This window comes from Eurytemora carolleeae, unplaced genomic scaffold (assembly GCF_000591075.1).
Source record: "Eurytemora carolleeae unplaced genomic scaffold, Eaff_2.0 scaffold18, whole genome shotgun sequence".
NCBI classification, from domain to species: domain Eukaryota; kingdom Metazoa; phylum Arthropoda; class Copepoda; order Calanoida; family Temoridae; genus Eurytemora; species Eurytemora carolleeae.
Genome location: NW_019396537.1, coordinates 284,655 through 305,330, shown reverse-complemented (window position 1 = coordinate 305,330; position 20,676 = coordinate 284,655). Strand labels below are relative to the sequence as shown.

Below are 20,676 nucleotides of genomic sequence, written 5' to 3'. Positions count from 1 at the left end.
TAGTTAACCTTTTCAAATTAATTACTTGTATTTATTTTGACACCCTTCAAAATTGAGGAAACCCCCCATGTACCCATCCGCCTTTTAACCATGTTGAAAAAACTTTCTTTTTAAAAACTCTGTTTTTAACAGAGAGCTAGTAATTGCCAGTACCAAGCTCATCAAATCTCTTAGGATTAGAAAAAGGTAAATAAAAAATAATATAAAAATTTTCTTACATTTCTTTTTTTATCGTTATTTTATCATTATTATCAATAAAATGTGAAAGTAAAATCATTAATTCTTAATTATCTCTTTTATTTGCTGGGTGCATTTACAAAATGTTTGTTTGTTTGTTATGCAAAACCCACTTTTATAAAAAGAGAAATCTATTTTTAAGTATAATAATGATAAAAAATGTCAAACCCGAGGCCGAATTTAAAGAATTTGAGCTGCGGCTTAAATTTAAGCCGCGGCTCAAATTTAGTTGTTTTCACTTAAAATTGTATTCAATGTTTCAAGATTTAAGCCGGCGCTCAATTGCAAACCGGTTTTAGGCGGATTTAAGACGCGGCTCAAATTCTTTAAATTCGGACACTTCACATTTTATTTAACAAATAAAAAAATCACTTCTAGCTTTCATTCTAGATATCTTGGGATATATTAATCTTTATATTATTTTTTATTTACAAAATCAAAAAGAAATGTTCAAGGAAAAAGTGTTGAATATGTTTAGTTTGAAAAAGTGATTTTGAATTAATATATGTCGTGTACTGTCAAGGGAAATTAATTTCAAGTGAACTTCTATTTGAAAAAAGAGGCATGTCTGATTCACAACAGGACGATTTAAATCAATAATGTTCTAGATATCCTCGTTTTTTTAGCCTGAAAAATGTTTAATTCTCACAATGTTTCTAACGCAAGAAATCCAGAAGTTGATTTCATTGAGATAAAACTTTTAAGCATAACCAATTTTTCGAGATATCACGGATATTTTATTAGTTTTTGATTTGACAAAAATGTTTATGGGTATCGTTGTAAATTCGACATGCCATTGTATTTATGGAGGGACACTTGAATTTGTGCTTGCAGTCACTTAAGGCTATCGTATGATTTAACATTCAGTATTTTTATTTTTCAATACTTTCTTTTATAGCACTGGGTCAAGTGGATCTAATGGTTCGGACTTTATGGTAGCAGATATACTTTGTGAAAATGTAAGTTTACAGATCTAAGTTCATTAGGCTGTATTTTGTATTCCCACTTTTTTGCTGAGTACTTTGAACCAAAATATGTGCACGCTCTCATGTAAAAATCGATCAGGATTTTGCCGATTACTCTTTCCACACTTAAGCGCTCACATCTCAGTATTTAGAGAGAGTGGCTGAGGGGTCGAGTGGCTTATCGACTTAGACTGATAAGGACTTTTCAAAATTAATTAATTAATAAAGCTCTTCGCCCATATATTTATGTATATGTCAGCTATAGCTGGCCAAACGGCTAGACCGAATGGGCTGACATTTTTTGAGGGAACATATCGGTATCTTGGGGGTAACATTGGCTAAAAAAAATAGTTTTTTCCCCCAAAATCAAATTTTTTTTCCAAATTAGATTTTTTTCTTCAAAAATGGGATTTTTAAAATCATTACACGGGCAACGATGGGCACTTGAGCTAATATTATATATATTTAGTTCCCGACAATGACGGCGTACATAAGGTTCTGTTCCTCCCAGCAGAACTCTGGCACCCTGCTACAGAAGCTGGTGGAGACTAATACTGAGTTTAATACTTTTCTCAAGCAATGCCAAGCTCATCCTCGTAGTGAGGTAATTTTCTTAAGCCTGGAAAATATTTTTTTAAAATTTAAATCAACTTTATTCCATGTTTTACAATAAATCAACTTTTTTCGATGTTTCATTCAGGCATTATCAAATTTCAAATTAGAAAATATTACTCGGTCCTGCACCACACTGTCCTGTAATTTAAACTTAAATATAGAAATATAAGGGAAAATTTATTAATCAAGGTTTGGAACTCATTATTGTGGGTTTCGCTCTCTTCATCGAGTCCCACTAGCCTAGATTTTTTCAGTCTCACAAGGATATATGTAGTATGTAAGGATAAGTGATCTTAGTGAATATGTATTGTTTAGGGTATGCAGTTGTCCTACTACCTCCTGAAGCCTGTAAAGCGTGTAACTGAATACCCTCTCCTGGTGGAAAAGCTATTGAAAAATACCCCGTTGAACCACCCTGACTACTACTATACCAAGGAGGCCTTGGATAGAGCTAAAGCACTCTGTGAACAGGTACTTTTATGAGGAAGGGAAATCTACAAATCAGAATGGAACCCTAAAGCTGTTTAGGGTACCAAAGTGAATCATGGGCATTGCGCATGCAATTTTTTTAGTGATGGGTCACTTAATTATCCCTCACCTCTCCTTTATACTGATTTTCAAGGTATCCTGTGTATGCTATATATCCAGGTAAACGAAGGGATGAGGGAGAAGGAGAACTCTGAGAGGTTGGAATGGTTGCAAATCCACGTGGACCTCCATCATGAAGAGAAGAGTATACAGGAGAAGATCACCTTCAACTCTCTCACTAACTCTGTAGGTCCCAGGAGGTAAAATCAATAGAAAATAAAATCAGACTCTCATTATGCCCTCCTCCCATTCCCCAAACCTAAAGTAACAATTCTAAATCAAATCAAAACTTTTACACTTTGAAATTGTTTTTATTATGTTTTTGTTTTGCAGGTTTCTGCACTGTGGATTGCTGCATAAAACAAAATCTGATAAAGAACTGATAGGCACAATTATTAATTAATAAAAATCTGATAAAGAACTGATAGGCACAATTATTGATTAATAAAAATCTGATAAAGAACTGATAGGCACAATTATTGATTAATAAAAATCTGATAAAGAACTGATAGGCACAATTATTGATTAATAAAAATCGATATTTTTTACGATTCTTTTACGATTAAATTATATTTTGTCCAATATTCTTATTATCATATTTTACCAATTGTTCCTAATTTTTTTATTCATTTCAAATTACACAAATATTTTTGTTGATAAATCCTTATCTATTTTTCATAAAAAAAACTTTTTTTGTGAATAGATATTTCTTTGGTAAAATTCTTATTTTTATTTTTATTTTATGAAAGCTTTTTTACGATATAAAAAAAAGAAGTGCTAAAGGGAATACTTTGGATAATGTTGGAAGCATAATTTATGAGTGAGTGAATTCTAAGAATTCTATTTCAATGTCTAATCCAACAAAAATGGCTGGAAAAAATAATATGGTTTTGAAACCACAAACGACATAAATCTAAAAAGATTTGGAAGGAAATCTGAAGGAAATAGTAAAATAATAGTAAAATAATAGTAAAATAAGAAATAGAGAATTGGGAGCTCTGAAGTCATTAGAAATGTCTGACCAATCCCATTTCTTTTAATATTAGGGCATTTATGTGTTCCCAGTAAAGCTGAATGGATTGTTTGATTATAATTATAATTTTCTAAAACTCTCCTTTTATTAATTTCGGATAATAATGATTCAATTTATAAACTAAATTTCAATTCTGAAAATAATTTTCAATTCTTATTTTAATTGTGTTTTTTATGAAAGGTTTTTTGTTCAACGATTTTCTTCTTCTAACAACAGGTATAAGGCTTATGTAACATTATGAAAATTATAAACTTGACAAAAAACATGGATAAACAGTATGAACATTGAACACTAGCTGAAGTGCCCGGCGTTGCGCCCGTGGAATTAAAAAAATCAATCTTTGAAAAAAAAATTTAGAATTTAAAGAAGAAAAAATATCGAATGTGATTAGCCTCTGATAAACATGATGAACATGATGAACATGGTAAACATGGTAAACATGATGAACATGATAAACATGATAAACATGATGAACATGAAGAACATGATGAACATGATAAACATGATAAACATGATAAACATGATGAACATGATGAACATGATGAACATGATGAACATGATGAACATGATGAACATGATGAACATGATGAACATGATGAACGTGATAAACATGAGATGAACATGATGAACATAAAACATGATAAACATGAAGAACATGATGAACATGATGAACATGATGAACATGATGAACATGATGAACATAAAATATAATAAACATGAAGAACATGATGAACATGATGAACATGGTGAACATGATGAACATGATGAACATGATGAACATGATGAACATGATGAACATGATGACCATGATGACCATGATGACCATTATGAACATGATAAACATGATAAACATAATGAACATGATAAACATGATGAAAATTATGAACATGATGAACATGATGAACATGATGAACATGATGAACATGATGAACATGATAAACATGATGAACATGATGAACATAAAACATGATAAACATGAAGAACATGATGAACATGATGAACATGATGAACATGATNATTGTATTGTATTGTATTGTATTGTATTGTATTGTATTGTATTGTATTGTATTGTATTGTATTGTATTGTATTGTATTGTATTGTATTGTATTGTATTGTATTGTATTGTATTGTATTGTATTGTATTGTATTGTATTGTATTGTATTGTATTGTATTGTATTGTATTGTATTGTATTGTATTGTATTGTATTGTATTGTATTGTATTGTATTGTATTGTATTGTATTGTATTGTATTGTATTGTATTGTATTGTATTGTATTGTATTGTATTGTATTGTATTGTATTGTATTGTATTGTATTGTATTGTATTGTATTGTATTGTATTGTATTGTATTGTATTGTATTGTATTGTATTGTATTGTATTGTATTGTATTGTATTGTATTGTATTGTATTTTATCAGCCTCTGTTCTTGAGTGGACTAGAGGTTGGTCCAGGGACCAGGAAACAGTCTCTAGCCTCGGACCAGGATCCAGCTACAGGTTGACCCATTTTAATAAGTTGGTGGGGGGGGGGGAGCATGACAAATTACACGAAGTTTATTAGGCTTGTCACACTTAGATTTTGGCATTAAATCAGTCATACTCAAATCTCAGGTCTCTATCATGCAAGCAATTCATTAGGTTGTCAAAATTAGATTATCTAGTCTTAACTCTAAATGATGCTGCAAAGAAGAAAAAACGTTTGTTTTCTGTGCTGGCTGTAATTTAACAGGCTGTCAAGTTACTTCAGTCAAGTCTACATAACCACAAAATATTTAAACTTCTTTATTTTTTTACTACATTATTCACATTTATTTTATCGTTAAACGGACTGTACATGTAATTGCAAGTGACCTGAACAAGATGGCATTAGACGATTCACAATGGTACGCTTTAATGCTTTGTCTGATCAACTATGAATAAGATATCAAAGTCTTTAATTTTGAAAAAAAAATCAATTGTGGTTTAAACACTTCCACCATTCAACAATTTTAATCTTAATCATCTTGATAATTTAAATGATCTTCATGATCTTAACGATCGTCATGATCTTAACGATCTTGATAATCTAAATGATCGTAATGCTCGTAATGCTCGTAATGATCTTTATGATCTTTATGGTCTTTATGATATATATGATCTTAATGATCTTAATGATCTTAATAGTTTTAATGATCTTAATAGTTTTAATGATCTTAATGATTTTAATGATCTTAATAGTTTTAATAATCTTAATGATATTTGTTCATTTCAGGGTTTTCTTTAAAATATGGAGATTTTGTTCTTGGACTAGAAGCACTGTCCACCAACGATAGAACTTTGTGGTTAAATAAAATAAGGTAATTTAACAATCTCAGAATTAGTAGAATAGTTCTTTTTAAAGAAACAATTAGCATCTTAGTTGTTGTTTATATAATGAAGACAAATTCAATTTTGATTTATATCAAACTTTTGAACAGCACACAAAAACATGGAAACAAAGATTAGCTTGTCAATTAAAAAAGCTTCTCTTTAATTGCTTGTAAACTTATTATTCGAAAAAGCTTGATAAAAAGTCGTCTTCATTGTATTGATTTAATCGACTATCACTGTATTTATTACAGTAGTAAAAACGATGATATCTATTGTCATCTTTTCTCTGATGAACTTTGAAATGATATCCTTGTAAACCGTTTATAATGGTTTTGACAAGATTTCAAGTATCCGTAGTCTGAATAAAAATTATGAATAAATCCTTGTTTTTCTAGCTAAAAATTGATTATTGAGATTTCCAAATAGATTGAATTTAACGCACAGATTGTGCAATGAAATTATATAAATAGTAAAAAGAATTTTATTTTTTATCATTATATTCTTTATTTTTCTTTAGTGAAAGCATTAAACACTTTCGAAGAGAGGAATCAGAGTTTTTATCCAAACAGAAAACAGGTAAAGAGTTAAAACAAAATTACACACCAAGGATGAAAGTTAAATGATGACTTATAACTTTGAACAAAACAAAGCTGAAGGTTAATTCGATTCGTTCGATAAAATTTAATCTTGCAAATACTTCTGTTTTTTAAAAAATGGCCGGGGTTTTCTGTGTATTTGGTGAAAAATCTTTATAAAGAAGACAATATTTGAATGAAAAAGAGATCACAAGTAGGGCTGGGCATTTTTTTTTAAATATAGCGTATTATTCTGACAACCAACGACAAAAACAGTTAATTTTGAAATTGATAACAAACGAAAATAAGAAAATAAATAAAAAAGATGTATTCAAAATAAAAGCGATTTAAAGAAATTTTAAAAATGGTTGGTTTTGATGTCTTTTTACGTATTTTGGTGTTGTTTAATGTTTTCTTCTGATGTTTATCGCTATTTTTATATGAAATAGACTTTACGAAAACGTCTGATCCTGTAGCGCTGTTAATAAAATCAAGATCGTTCACAAACGGCAACTTTAAGAAATAACGGAAAATATCGTTAACGACGAAATTTCAGTTCTGAGCCACGAAAAAACGGCTTACTGAAAAGTTGGTAACTGTTGGCTAGTTTAAACAAAAAAAACTTTAACAAACGGCTTAAACAAAGTCAGAACGTGACCATCACTGCCCAGCCCTAATCAGAAGGACGTACTGTAAAGATGAAAACAGTTTAACCTAAAAATACAAAATTTTAAGATAAAATTATATTGCTGATTTTTTCTTGAAGAAAGAGGCAATTGAAGAAAAGAAATTAAATTTTATAAATCAAAATCAGAAGTTTTCGGTTTAGAAAACACAAACTTGGCTTTTGATGTTATAATCTCAGAAATAATAAATCAATAAGAAATAAGTGTCTTTAGGTTTGCAGCTGCAATGAAGGTCTATGTTTAGAACTCTATCCTATGTATAAGCTCAGTATTTTGACCCAAAAATATTTAGACTTCGAAAAGCAATAAGAATTTGAACAAGTTTCTGACTAACAAAAAAAAAGCCAGAAATGTTAAGTTAAAGAAAAACTTTGAGGAAAAATTGTAATATCTGTTTATTTTTATTAATATTTTTTATTAATCCTCAAAATCATTATATTTGGTATTGATATTACTCTTAATGTTAAACAAAAATATTCCGACAAGGGTTTTTAATAAACCATTGTTCATTGTTCATTGTTCATTGTTTATTGTTTATTGTTTATTGTTTATTGTTTATTGTTCATTGTTCATTGTTCATTGTTCATTGGTCATTGGTCATTGGTCATTGGTCATTGGTCATTGTTTATTGTTCAGTACAAGCTGTAGAAATGAGTGAAGCTAAAGGACGACTTCTCTTAATAGTTGTTAAATCTGACTTTCTCAGCAGGAGAGGGAGGGAGGGTAAGCTGTGCATGGTAGTCGTATGATGGTAGCTGCATGATGGTTGCAAAGTTGTTGCATGGTAGTTGCTTGGTAGCTGTAGATATTCTTATTTTTGTCGATTATCGTATCGCTTTTTTTAACTCATCATTTTTTATTGTTATTTTTTGTCAATTTAATTTTTAAATTTCTTTAATAGGCTGGCTTCAAAGAAAAAATCGTGAGGCCTCCTTTTTAATTATTTTGCTTTTTTGTTCAACATTTTTTGTACATATATAACTAGCTTAGTTTGCATGCATTCCCTATCCTAGTTGTACAGTACTGTACAGTGTACACTGTACATATTCGCACATAACACAAAAACAATAAACATGAGATACATACAGGGTGTCCCAATAAACATTCAGTGACGATTTTAAAATCGTCTTTTTAAATGTTTTTTTTGATTTGTGTGGTGATGCCTAAAAGGAAAGTTAATCCGTCTGCTAGAGTTCAGAATTTGTTTGTTAATGTTTTTATTGCATACTGTGCAGTACTTTAAAAAATCCTAAATTCGTTTATAAACACAGTACAGTATTTTCTCCTCACTGTTACTCTCACAGATATAGTACAGACACAGCAACCTTTTTCAATATAACAAAACAGTCTTTATTCGTTGACATAAAATATACTCTAGCAGACGTAACTTTATTTTGATCATTAAGATTAGGTTTTGTGGGGTGGGGTGGAGAGTGTGTGACACCAGTTCTCGTTAGATCACTGAAGTTAAGCACACTTGTCCACAGCCAGTAACTGGATTGGTGTCCAGGCTGGTGTTCACGGGTTCGATTCCCGTACTCCACACAAACCTGTGGTTTCAAAAACATCTGAAGCCGTCATCTGGTTTAGCAGTTATGACCACCTGACGGATGTAGGAGGACAGAGGGGCGGCTGTCAACAACTCTCGCAGCGAAAGGGTGCGTGCTTTCTGCTCAACAAGAAAGAAGCTTCAAGTGGAATTGATCCAAGTGAATGACGATGAAGAGAGGAATGGTGGACAAGCAGGGAGAGTCTATGGTTGCCAGCTATAGGTACCTGGGGGTATCCAATCCGGGCCTACAGATGTTAGGGAGCAATGAGTGTGATGTTTCCTATCAGTACGGCACCCGGGCCTCATTCCAGTATATCAGAAGGATTCCTGCACTCTATATTCTCAGGCCTAAGAAGAATCTTAGGCAGCTGGAATATTGTCAACCCTCTTCTCAGAATGAATGAAGCGTGGATGGATGAATGTGCTGCCAGATTACAACCCCTGGTAGATCAATATAAAAACCCAGAAAAACACCAAACTTTCGCAATAGAAAAAATTCCGAGATTTGATCGTAACAACCCGATCATGTCCTGGGGACAAAAAAATCTCTTTAAAAAAAAGATTAGGTAACACAATGCTAATTCTTTACAAAAATCAAGTAGTGAAGATTTGAAGTATCAAATGTTTTAATAATCAGGTAGCAAAGTTATTGGAATTGTTTGCAACCTGATTTCGTATATCTTTGATATTTCAAATTAAGAATTTTTGCCAGATCAAATTGGAAAAGTTTGAAATATCGAAGGTAGAAAAGTTATAAAGATAAGAAACTAAAATTTTGTTTTGTTCCAACTACCCTTTCGTAGAAACTATTTAATTATTTTTTTTTCTTTTTTCTTTTTTAATTCAACTAATCCTTTGGTTGTAGCTAGCCTCGAATCTAGTCCTGAGGGAAAGATAACCCTGGTTATCTCATCTGCTTCCAATCTTGCATGCCCTAAACTTAAAGGTAAAGGATTGTTCCATAGATTAATAACAATACAGACAGAAAACTAGATGTCGTCTTTTCACGATTTGGAGTTTTTTCGTTCATAATAACCCTGAGGCAGAGACCCAAAGGAGTTACGCGCATGCTCCCTCTCTGTTTTGTAATTCGATGCTGCCTGCGCGGAACTCCGTTGGGCTTCTGCCTCAGGGTTATTGTGAACAAAAAACCCCCAAATCTTGAATAGACGACATCTAGTGTTATATCTGTATTGTTTTACTCTATGGATTGTACATTGTACATATGGACTGTGCATTAAAAGATCCTCGGGAATATTAAGTTCCTCTGAAAGGGACTGTAAACGATATTTAAGTAACCCTTCATTTATAGAGTGGCATATCAGATTCACAACGGTGATTAATAAGGGAGGTATTCTTATTTTTAAATCGCGCGGTTTTTTTAAGTAACAATTGCATTTATGCGTCGGAGACAATAAAGGAAATTATCAGAATTAACTGTTTTTTAGATAGATATCTTTCTAATTGTCACTTAGATTGAAGTTACATTTAGGGCTACGTTGTGGATTGTATATCCCACCTATTGAAATCAATTATACAGTCCCTTTAATCATATTAACCGTTTCCCACATTGATAGTAAATTGTGATAACACCTTTCAATATATATATATAGTCAGTTTTTAATGCATCCCAATATGAAAAAATTACATTGCATGAAAATTTAATTTTTAAATTTTGTCTTCCTTTTTGGACTCAATAATTTTCTTTAAAAAGTGAATGAAAGTTTTTATGAATTCAGTGCTATTATTATAATAATGATAAGGATGAGGCTAATCAAACTAATAATAATGATAATATTTTAGATTATGAAACCGAAACTTGTAAATACTTGATTATTTAATGTTGATGTCGTAAATATTTGTTAAAAATCAAAAACAACAAAAGAAGGAATTATTTTGTCGGGATTTGTTATATGTAAAACCTGAAGGTAAACAATAACAAATATTATTAATTTAAAGGGTGAAACTATATCTAAATTCCGTGGTATAAATTACTTTAAATCTATATTTATTCGTGTTTAAACACTCAATTTAAATCTTAATAATCCGTTTATAGATAATCAAATCACAGACATAAAAAATTCCAAAAAAACTAGTTTTTTGGCTGATTTTCAAAAACATCTTTTGCTGAGACCGAAAAATATTGTTAACGCATCAATTTCTCAACGAGTTTTCACTTTTTCAAAACCTACTTCAAGCCCCGAGAGTTAACAAGACAAAAGTTTTTTAATCCGAATATTTTTTAAATGAAATATATTTTTTCTTTATACCGTAAAACACTTTTATGTTCATGTGACCTAGGGTATACTGTCTATCGTATTTGTAGTTATTTTTTACAGAGGCTCTCAGCCCTGATTGACGGAATGATGGTTAATTGTTTGTTTGTCTTTTGCACGGATGTGTAATGTAATTTTTCGTCTTTGCATGTTTTTTTTCATTAAACATCATTGAGTAAATTTTTATGTTAAAACAATATTTTTTATAAATAATAAAAGAGGTTATGTTAAAGTTCTAATTTGATACATAAAAACTATCAGCTTAATTATTGTTTATGTCAAAATATTGTTTTACAAACTATTACTTACCATGCAATATGTAGTGCCTCAAAAAATGCACATCATATTTCTAAAAGGCCGGCAGAAATATGAGCTATATTGTTTTTTCTATTTAGAATTAGAATAATCCAATAGATTCTTGTTTTAACTTTAGAAATAATTTGAATTCAAAACCTCACAGTTTTTTTAGTTATTTAGCTTTGTGGATCATTCATGGCATTCTTGAAATGAAAAACATTTGAAATAAAGCATTCTGAAAATGTGTCCAAAGGGATCAATACTCGATAATACTATCTGCACTGCACAAAGTTTTAAATTGAACTGTAAAATCTGGGAAAGTATCCATTTTCGGCATATGAGAAATCAAATTGGGAAATAAATCTTCTTAGCGCTAAGCCACAGGTTTAAGGTATAAAAGTTTCGACTTTCCACATTTTTTAGTTAAAACTTTTACAAAATACAGAATTCTGTGCGGCATTTAAATCAAATAAAAGAGCAAAGACGACAATCAATCAACTATATATTAATATTATAGGAAATATCGATCCTTACTGTGAAGCAACTATTGGATATCAGGAGCAGAAAACTCCGGTTCTCTCAGGTACCATATACTGCAGTACGCTGTGTACACTACATAGGCTCTCAGCTAGGGAACCTGTACTACACCGTGTACAATACGTAGGCTCGCAGGTACCCTGTACTGTACAATACGGCTCTCAGAGCCCAAAACTTCAGACAGAGACAGGGTATCGTTATGAAAACCAGTTTTGAAACCCGGGTTTCAAGAATGGGGTTAGGTAGTTTTGTGGATATCAATATTTTGTTATGAAATATCTTTTACTTAATTTCTTCATATACTCCATTTTTTTAACCGCTATAATCAAAATCTACACAATTGTTAAGACCCCAAAAAGGAAACTCGGGAGTTTCGTTCTACGATACTCTTTTAAATTTCGGGCTCAGCCCTTAGGTAACCTATACTCAACAATAATTCCTATACAGTAACCTACACTTACAGTACAATAGTACATAAACTCTCAGAGCCTGAAATTTAAAAGAGTATCGTTGAACGAAACTCCCGAGTTTCCTTTTTTGGGGTCTAAACATTTGTGTAGATTTTGATTGAAGAGATTCAAAAAAAATGGAGAATATGAAGAACCTAAATAAAATAATATTTCAAAACAAAAATATCGATATCTACAAAACTGGGTAAACCCATTTGTGAAACCCGGGTTCCAAAACTGGTTTTCATAACGATACCCTGTCTTAAGTTTTGGGCTCAGGTATCCTCTACTGTACGTATAATACGTATGGTTCTCATTTGGAACACTAGTATGCAGTTCCTTCTAAATATATAATTATTTAAAACAAAAAACCCACATTGGAACACTAGTATACAGTTCCTTCTAAATATATAATTATTTAAAACAGAAAGCCCACATTGGAACACTAGTATACAGTTCCTTCTAAATATATAATTATTTAAGGAACAACAAGCCCACATTGGAACACTAGTATACAGTTCCTTCTAAATACATAATTATTTAAAACAAAAAGCCCACATTGGAACACAAGTATGCAGTTCCTTCTAAATATATAATTTTTTAAAACAAAAAGCCCACATTGGAACACTAGTATGTAGTTCCTTCTAAATATATAATTCGTTAAGGAAAAACAAGCCCACATTGGAACACTAGTATGCAGTTCCTTCTAAATTTATAATTATTTAAAACAAAAAACCCACATTGGAACACTAGTATACAGTTCCTTCTAAATATATATTTCAGGAGCAGCAAGTCCACATTGGAACACTAGTATACAGTTCCTTCTAAATATATATATTTCAGGAACAACAAGCCCACATTGGAACACTAGAATACAGTTCCTTCTAAATATATATATTTCAGGAACAACAAGCCCACATTGGAACACTAGAATACAGTTCCTTCTAAATATATATATTTCAGGAACAACAAGCCCACATTGGAACACTAGAATACAGTTCCTTCTAAATATATATATTTCAGGAACAACAAGCCCACATTGGAACACTAGAATACAGTTCCTTCTAAATATATATATTTCAGGAACAACAAGCCCACATTGGAACACTAGAATACAGTTCCTTCTAAATATATATATTTCAGGAACAACAAGCCCACATTGGAACACTAGAATACAGTTCCTTCTAAATATATATATTTCAGGAACAACAAGCCCACATTGGAACACTAGAATACAGTTCCTTCTAAATATATATATTTCAGGAACAACAAGCCCACATTGGAACACTAGAATACAGTTCCTTCTAAATATATATATTTCAGGAACAACAAGCCCACATTGGAACACTAGAATACAGTTCCTTCTAAATATATATATTTCAGGAACAACAAGCCCACATTGGAACACTAGAATACAGTTCCTTCTAAATATATATATTTCAGGAACAACAAGCCCACATTGGAACACTAGAATACAGTTCCTTCTAAATATATATATTTCAGGAACAACAAGCCCACATTGGAACACTAGAATACAGTTCCTTCTAAATATATATTTCAGGAACAACAAGCCCACATTGGAACACTAGTATGCAGTTTCTTTTGCGAGATATTCAAGAGGAAATTCTGTGCTTAACAGTTTATGACAGGGACTATTTTGCTCCTAATGGTAAGTTTCAAAAAAAATTTATTTGTTATTATCTTTATATACATTTGGCTTGTTTGTCTGTCTGTCTGTCAGCCAGTATCCAAAATGCAATTCTCATATCCCCTACAGGGAAGGTTTATGGATTGTCAAAAATGAGAAATTTTGCCCGGAAAAAGATGTCGATATGTTTGAAAATGAGCCAATTAAGACTACTAAATCCGCAAAAAATTGAGAGAGATTGGAGAGCAACAGTATAAAGCTGAAATAGTAAAGTTTATATCTATATTCCCTATGTCATCCTGTTAAATAAGTTTTATAATCAAGTTTCACAAAATTCAACAAGATTTTTGATATTTTAAAGGTTTTTTTTGTAAGAAAGTTATGTGGCACTATATCAAGCGTTTTTCTTATATATGTCACAAAATGCCAGTCTACAGAAAACGCACTGTATTTCTGTCTTCTCTACCTAGGGTTTAAGCCAGGTCTATTCAACGCTAGATTTTACAATTAACCAACTATTTATTGAAAATAAGGTTACAGGTCAAATAGGGTGACCGGCGTAGCGGGCACCCAACTAGTACATATTTATATTTATAAGGTTCATGAACGATAAAGTTAATCTTTTATTTGGTTACGAAGTATGCAAAAAATGATGATAACAGTTATCAGAAGGAATATAGATAAGGTATCAGGTTTCCCTGATATAGTACTCGGGGATATTTATTACATATATTAAAAATTGGAAATATTTATTAAATTTTACAAACAAATTTCTTCACAGAAATACAATATCCAAAATTTCTAAAGGAGGGAGGGGGTTGGGGGGTTTGCCCAGTTTGGAAATATTTATTAAATTTTACAAACAAATTTCTGCACAGAAATACAATATCCAAAATTTCTAAAGGAGAGTGGGGGTTGGGATATTCTGAAAGTTTACCCAAGAAAATATGTCTCCCCCCCATTATAAAGTATTGGACAACTACATAAAGTTGAAACGAATTGTTTAGAGTTCCTTGGCAGAGCAGAACTAAGGATTGGAGATATTGCGGAGGAGTGTAAAACAAAGATGGGACCTATCTCAAGGTAATCATTTTCATGTCCGATTCACAACGGACCCCTTGAAACCTCTTTCTAAGTAACAATTTTTACATAAGCTTCTTTCTTTTTTAACAGAAGTCTAAGTTTAAACCTTTTAGAATTAGAAAATTTGCATTTGTGACAATTAGACTTGAATTCCTTTAAACTCTTTTTATGTATTGTTGTTTTGTTTAGAACTGTCAAGCTGTTAGAAGCGGAATCTGGAGTTCTCACAATAAAACTAGATATCCAACTTTTCAATTAATACCATCACCTTTTTCACCATTATTTTCATTTTATTATTTAAAGGGACTGTACGCGTAATTTCAAGGGACCCTCCATTCAAAGAGGGGAAAGCCCGATTTAAAGCCTTGTATGTTCTTCGTGTACTTAAAACTTATATAAGGAAAAAACAAGCTTAAAGAAATCTAATGATTCATTAATTGTCCATGAATATTTATAATTGGCTGAAGATTGTAAATTTACACTGCTAATTAAAGCTGACAGACTATAGGATTGCAATTCTTGGTAATTATAATACAGAGAGCAACAACCGTGGGTTTTTTAAGCAGCCTTCCAATAAAATCTCCTAAGGTTAAAAGCCAAAGAGTTTTGTTCCGGGATGCTAGGATGGGTCGATCTGCTGAACAATCCAGAGATGATTTCAATGATGTACATTGTACATAGCTAGGAAGGCTGAAGTGACTAATTACCCCAGAAGAAATTCTGCGACGGAGCATTTTTCGAAGTGTTTCCTGTTTTAATCACCACACACACATATTTCTGTACACAACGAACAAAAAAAGGTTTTAAGGGTGCCGTTGTGAATCGGGATGTCCCCTCATTGCATGGAGGATCAATTGAATTTACGCTTACAATCTCTTTAAAGGGACTGTTCAATGCACATGATTGCCAATTTTACTGCTCACAGATCCGGGTCAACTTACCAATATATTTTGCTAGAAACCCACATATCAGATAGTTATAGATAGATCATTGACGCGGACCGCCCTGCATATCTAGCATGAAAGATATTTACTTAACAGCTGCCTTTTAAAATTTTACGCGCCATTTGATCAGAGAACTCTCATTAGCCGGAATTTAGTAGTGATATCCATAAAACAGATTAAGCAGGAAATTATAAGTGTCCACATAGGTAATTCAGATTAAGCATATCCCATTCTAAAGTTCCCAGCCCTGAACACTCCCCTCAAACGATTATTTTTTAATCCCTACACTTTCATCACTTTTTTTATTTTTAAATTTGGAACACTATACTAGACAGTTGCCTGAGATATTCGATCAAAATTTCATTGTATTGAGTCTTTACCACCAAGCGATATTTTCTAATCCCTAGATGTTTGCAACCATACGATTACATATTTTGATATTTCAAAGTTAGAATATTTGAATTAACAGATTTAATTTCAAATATGATACAACATCGGAGTTTGTGGCAGGTGTTCATGGTTCCTTTAGTTGATTTTTAAGTTTCCTTTACTTTAAGATAAATTGATCTTTGATAAGAGATACCGTCTAGTGTTCCTAATATATTTTTTCATGCAATTAAATATTTTTATTTTCTGCATGTTTTCAAATATTTGTGAAGAGTGAAGAATCCTTTTATTGTATTTAAAAATGTTTGACATTAAAATCACATAAAATTTAGTTTTTGAAGAATGTCAATTACACCTCTTTGACCAAGCCTGAACTATAGGTCTGGAACCGAATTTAAAGAATAGGAGAGGTCGCTTAACTACTTACCATTGGTTCAATTATTGAATCACCAATTCAAATCCTCATGAATTTTTAAAATTTAACCAGTATTTCAGGATTTGAACCAGCGTTAGAAAGTTCAGCGACCTCTCTCCAATTCTTTAAGTTCGGTCACGTTGATTTTTACAATTAGTCTACTTGGAAATTGTTTTGAAGTTGCCTTCGACGTAATTTCTTGTTCACACTCCACTAAATCCCACTATTTCTTCGGTCAGTGTACTGCAAATCAGTGCAGTACACACCGAAAGGTTAATTGGGGTTTATTGTTCTATCTAAAATCTTATAATTCTTGACTTCATGCAACACTTTAAATAAGGGGTCAGTTGAAATTACACCAACACACCCTTGAATAAATTTCATAAAATGTTAAGGGAAAACAGATTTTAGAAAAACTAAAAATCTGAATTAACCATCTGTTTGATTAATAAGTATTTCCACGAGGTATTTTTTTATTCCTTGCCAGACTAAGTCAGGTCTGACACAAAATTAGGACAATCTTGATTTAGTTTTTTTTCCCGCTGATAAGCCATAAAAAAGCAGACAAGATGTAAATATAAAATATTGCATCATGTTTTAACAGAATGTTTGTTCCCGATTTTTTTTGATTTTGATTTTTTGATTATTTGTGTAAATTATATATGTAAAAAGTATGTAATATTTTGTACTAGTTCAAATAGATGTAGGTGTGTGTAACAATTTTTTATTAAACAAAATAATATTGAGAAGATCGCTTTAAATCGCTCACAAAGTTTAAAATGACCAATCAGATGTTTAGCCATGGAAAAATAATATTTAAGGAGTTTTTCGGAAGAAAATATACAAAAAAAAATACAATTTCCATAGAATAAAAGAAAATTAATTAGATCTTTTTTATATTCTTTTTTTTATTCTTAAATATCTTCTTTCTATTGAGAAAAAGCAATAGTTTTTGCTTCAGTTAATCTGTACTAAGTGAATGGAACTGAAAGGTTTAATTTGATTTCTTTTGAAACTAAATGATTAGATCTCACCTCTACTGTATAGGATTCAAGCGGCTCATTTGAAATATTTAGAAACTAGGCTTTTAGGGAGCTTCGCGCCCTCTGTTCAAAAAACAATTTTTTAATTTTTACTGCTGCTCGAAGACCTAAAGTGGCCATTTGTAATCTTTCTCAAATTTTCGAGGATTTTTCTGAGTATGTATAAATTGGTGCATTTTCAAAGATAACATATTTTTCGGTCAAATTTTCTACTTTTACCAGTCATAAACTTTCCCTGTTGTCACGTGAGTTGCCACAATAGATTGGACCCGATCAGTTCAGCAGTTTTGATGTTTATTGGTATTCAAACAGACACCCAGGCGGCAGGCAAGCAAAGTATATACATGGCGTATATATATGATTTTCTATTTCAACTTCTTCTCTTTAATACAAAATAAAACAATATAGCAACAAAAATTTGCCGAATTAATAATATTTTTCGCGTATTTCAAAATTTAACAAAAATAAAAAACTTTTTGACATCGTTTTTCGTAATTTTAAGCATCTATAAACCTTCCATGGGGTATATGAGGTCATGCACATAAAATTTGAGCCCGATCAGTTCAGCCGTGACCAGGCGCGCAACTAGACATTTGGTTAGGGGGGGGCTTATTAAAGCTTTTTTAATGAAACTTTTTTAGTTAAGAGGCAAAAGTGAGATTTTAAAGGATTTTTTCTATACAATGTATTTATATTAAATGGAATTCATGCATAATTTCAAGTGACCTTCCATTTATAGAGTGGCAGGTCCAATGTACCTTTAAAACCTTCAATTCTCCATCGTTTCTGAAGCAAGAAATGCGCGAGTCACTTTTGTAGAGAAACTACAAATAAAAATATTCAATTTTCAAAACGGGAAACATGGATTTTTAATGCAATACTTGATCAGATAGAATGTAGAATGTAGATTGCCTGAGGAAGTAAAATGCAAACTAACGTAAAACCTGTGGTCCCATTATATTATTTATACAACATGTTTATAACTTTTTCTTAAAGTTTGATTATTTTTGGTTGGTAACATAACTTTTTTAGTTACGTTTTTGGATTACTCCTAGGACCCCTAAAGGGTTGGAGTAAGAGTTAACATAATAAATCTGCATTAGAAGTTTCTTGTTATTCTTCTGATAAAAAATAACATTGTTTAGAGATTTGATCAATTGCATGTATATCTTAGCATTTAGTGCATTATACTTGCTTATAGTTATACATGCACAGCTGTTTGATGGTTATTTTTTGGGAACATTTTTGGTTGTATATAATTAAAAATATTCTTCTTCAAACTTTTATTAAAAAACAACGTTAATACCTTTATACATGAATTATCAAAAAAAAAAAAAATACTGGGTTAACAAGTGGCTTTTCGCTGTCATGTATACTCTCTACTTGATTAGGAATATATAAAATTTGAGATCTTTGATATCGACAGCTCCGTTGTGAATAAATAAACTTGTATTGAGCAGCAAACATGACACTAAAATTTGCCTTTGTAAAGTACTTTTCGTACATTACTATTAAATACAAGTGAGAAACAAAATGTAGATAAAAAAAACTAAAAAACAAAAGGAAACAAGAAAAACAATGCAGATCCGTGTGTTTTTTTAATCTCCTTTCATCAAGGAGAAGTGCAACAAAAAAAAACAAAATCAACCTTGTAAATATTGGAAGTTTATAATTATGAGATTCAGTTCAATCTTTAAGGATATAGACACTTGAAGAGTATTTAATATCAACAGATTATTACAAGATAGACTGGCACCGGAAGAGTTTAATTTGTAATTTATAACAGTATGAAAATTGGCATTAGACTTTGGTTATAAATTTTAAATATTTCTATTGTTAAAAATGGACTTTTCGTTCAATAAACAGGAGAAGAAATAAATGCATTAGAAATTATATAAGTTTGACTTTTCGTTATTATTTTCGTTATATTATAGATAAGTTTATTTCTCTAGGTTGATCTTAGAGCTATAGCATCGTTCTTGCTCTTTGCATTGCACTCAGTGATTTTGTAGATCACTTTGAAGTATTCCACCGAGAATTTACCCATCATGAGTCTGAGATGGTCGTTTAGGTGGAGCATATCCTTGGGTTTCATGGGATACGCATCTGCTCTGTTCAGTTCTCTAATACTAGTTGTGAGATCTATAAGAATCTGGATATAGTCTGACTGGACTAGTTTCAGCATCAATCTTGACTAGTTTTGGAGGAAACGGCAAGGTTGCAACAGCAAAGCTGCTCCAGGTTTCATCAAGGATGCATAGACTCCTGACAGCTTCTTTAAATTCCTCTATATTTAATATATGCATGATCTGTTGAACTGTTGCTCCTTTATAAATATTCACCGTGCTGTATGGCCAAAGTGAATTAAATTTGGCGCCATAAAGCGGATCAATTCTGTTACTATCAGTATTATTAAGTAAATTAACAAATTCAGCTTAGTTTGTTAGGTTATAAAAACAACAAGCCCTCATCTTATATATTTAATTTACAATTATAAAGATAAACTTTTATAAAAATTTAATTTTTGACATTCATTTTCAATTTGCACATAGAATAGAAAAGTATAAAAATTGATAAAATCAGGGGACACCCAGCACCCGAAGCACCCTGATTTTTACTCATAGGGGGTATTGGACTGCTGCCCCCCCCCCTTCTAGAAACACTGGTCAAAAATCAATATTCATTACCCGGATTACCCTTAAATTCCATAATTTATCAATCCCCCCTCCCCTCTCTCCTCTTCAACATGCTTGTTGGCATAATATAATTATTAAAAGCGACGTGACAATGACATAAATCAATTCGATGAATTTGATCGATTAAATTCACGCCCAAAAATAATTCCTTGAGTATGAGAATGTCCTGAAGTAGGCATGGGCCGGAGGGAGACTTTCTGGGGAGGGCGTCGCGGACTTGAATTTTCCCGAATGCCGCGTGTCATTATTATAATTCCAAGAGAGAGACAGAGGGGGGTTGAATTTTGTAGATCCACA

General features: G+C 31.6%; 1 protein-coding gene across 1 annotated transcript in view; it reads left to right on the top strand.

The window, feature by feature from the left end:
• The window catches only part of LOC111705046 (intersectin-1), a 49,417-nt gene extending 33,075 nt beyond the window's left edge, over nt 1-16,342 (top strand). The window contains exons 28-43 of the mRNA XM_023477474.1: nt 133-186; nt 1,136-1,196; nt 1,672-1,806; nt 2,133-2,288; nt 2,466-2,605; nt 2,739-2,791; nt 3,619-3,654; nt 3,796-3,821; nt 4,861-4,939; nt 5,694-5,778; nt 6,309-6,367; nt 7,689-7,775; nt 11,695-11,760; nt 13,725-13,832; nt 14,819-14,894; nt 15,084-16,342. Coding sequence (XP_023333242.1) covers nt 133-186; nt 1,136-1,196; nt 1,672-1,806; nt 2,133-2,288; nt 2,466-2,605; nt 2,739-2,791; nt 3,619-3,654; nt 3,796-3,821; nt 4,861-4,939; nt 5,694-5,778; nt 6,309-6,367; nt 7,689-7,775; nt 11,695-11,760; nt 13,725-13,832; nt 14,819-14,894; nt 15,084-15,153 — 1,291 coding nt within the window. The 3' untranslated portion in view covers nt 15,154-16,342. The remainder of the gene's footprint in view (nt 1-132; nt 187-1,135; nt 1,197-1,671; nt 1,807-2,132; nt 2,289-2,465; nt 2,606-2,738; nt 2,792-3,618; nt 3,655-3,795; nt 3,822-4,860; nt 4,940-5,693; nt 5,779-6,308; nt 6,368-7,688; nt 7,776-11,694; nt 11,761-13,724; nt 13,833-14,818; nt 14,895-15,083) is intronic.
• The last annotated feature ends 4,334 nt before the right edge of the window (nt 16,343-20,676 follow it).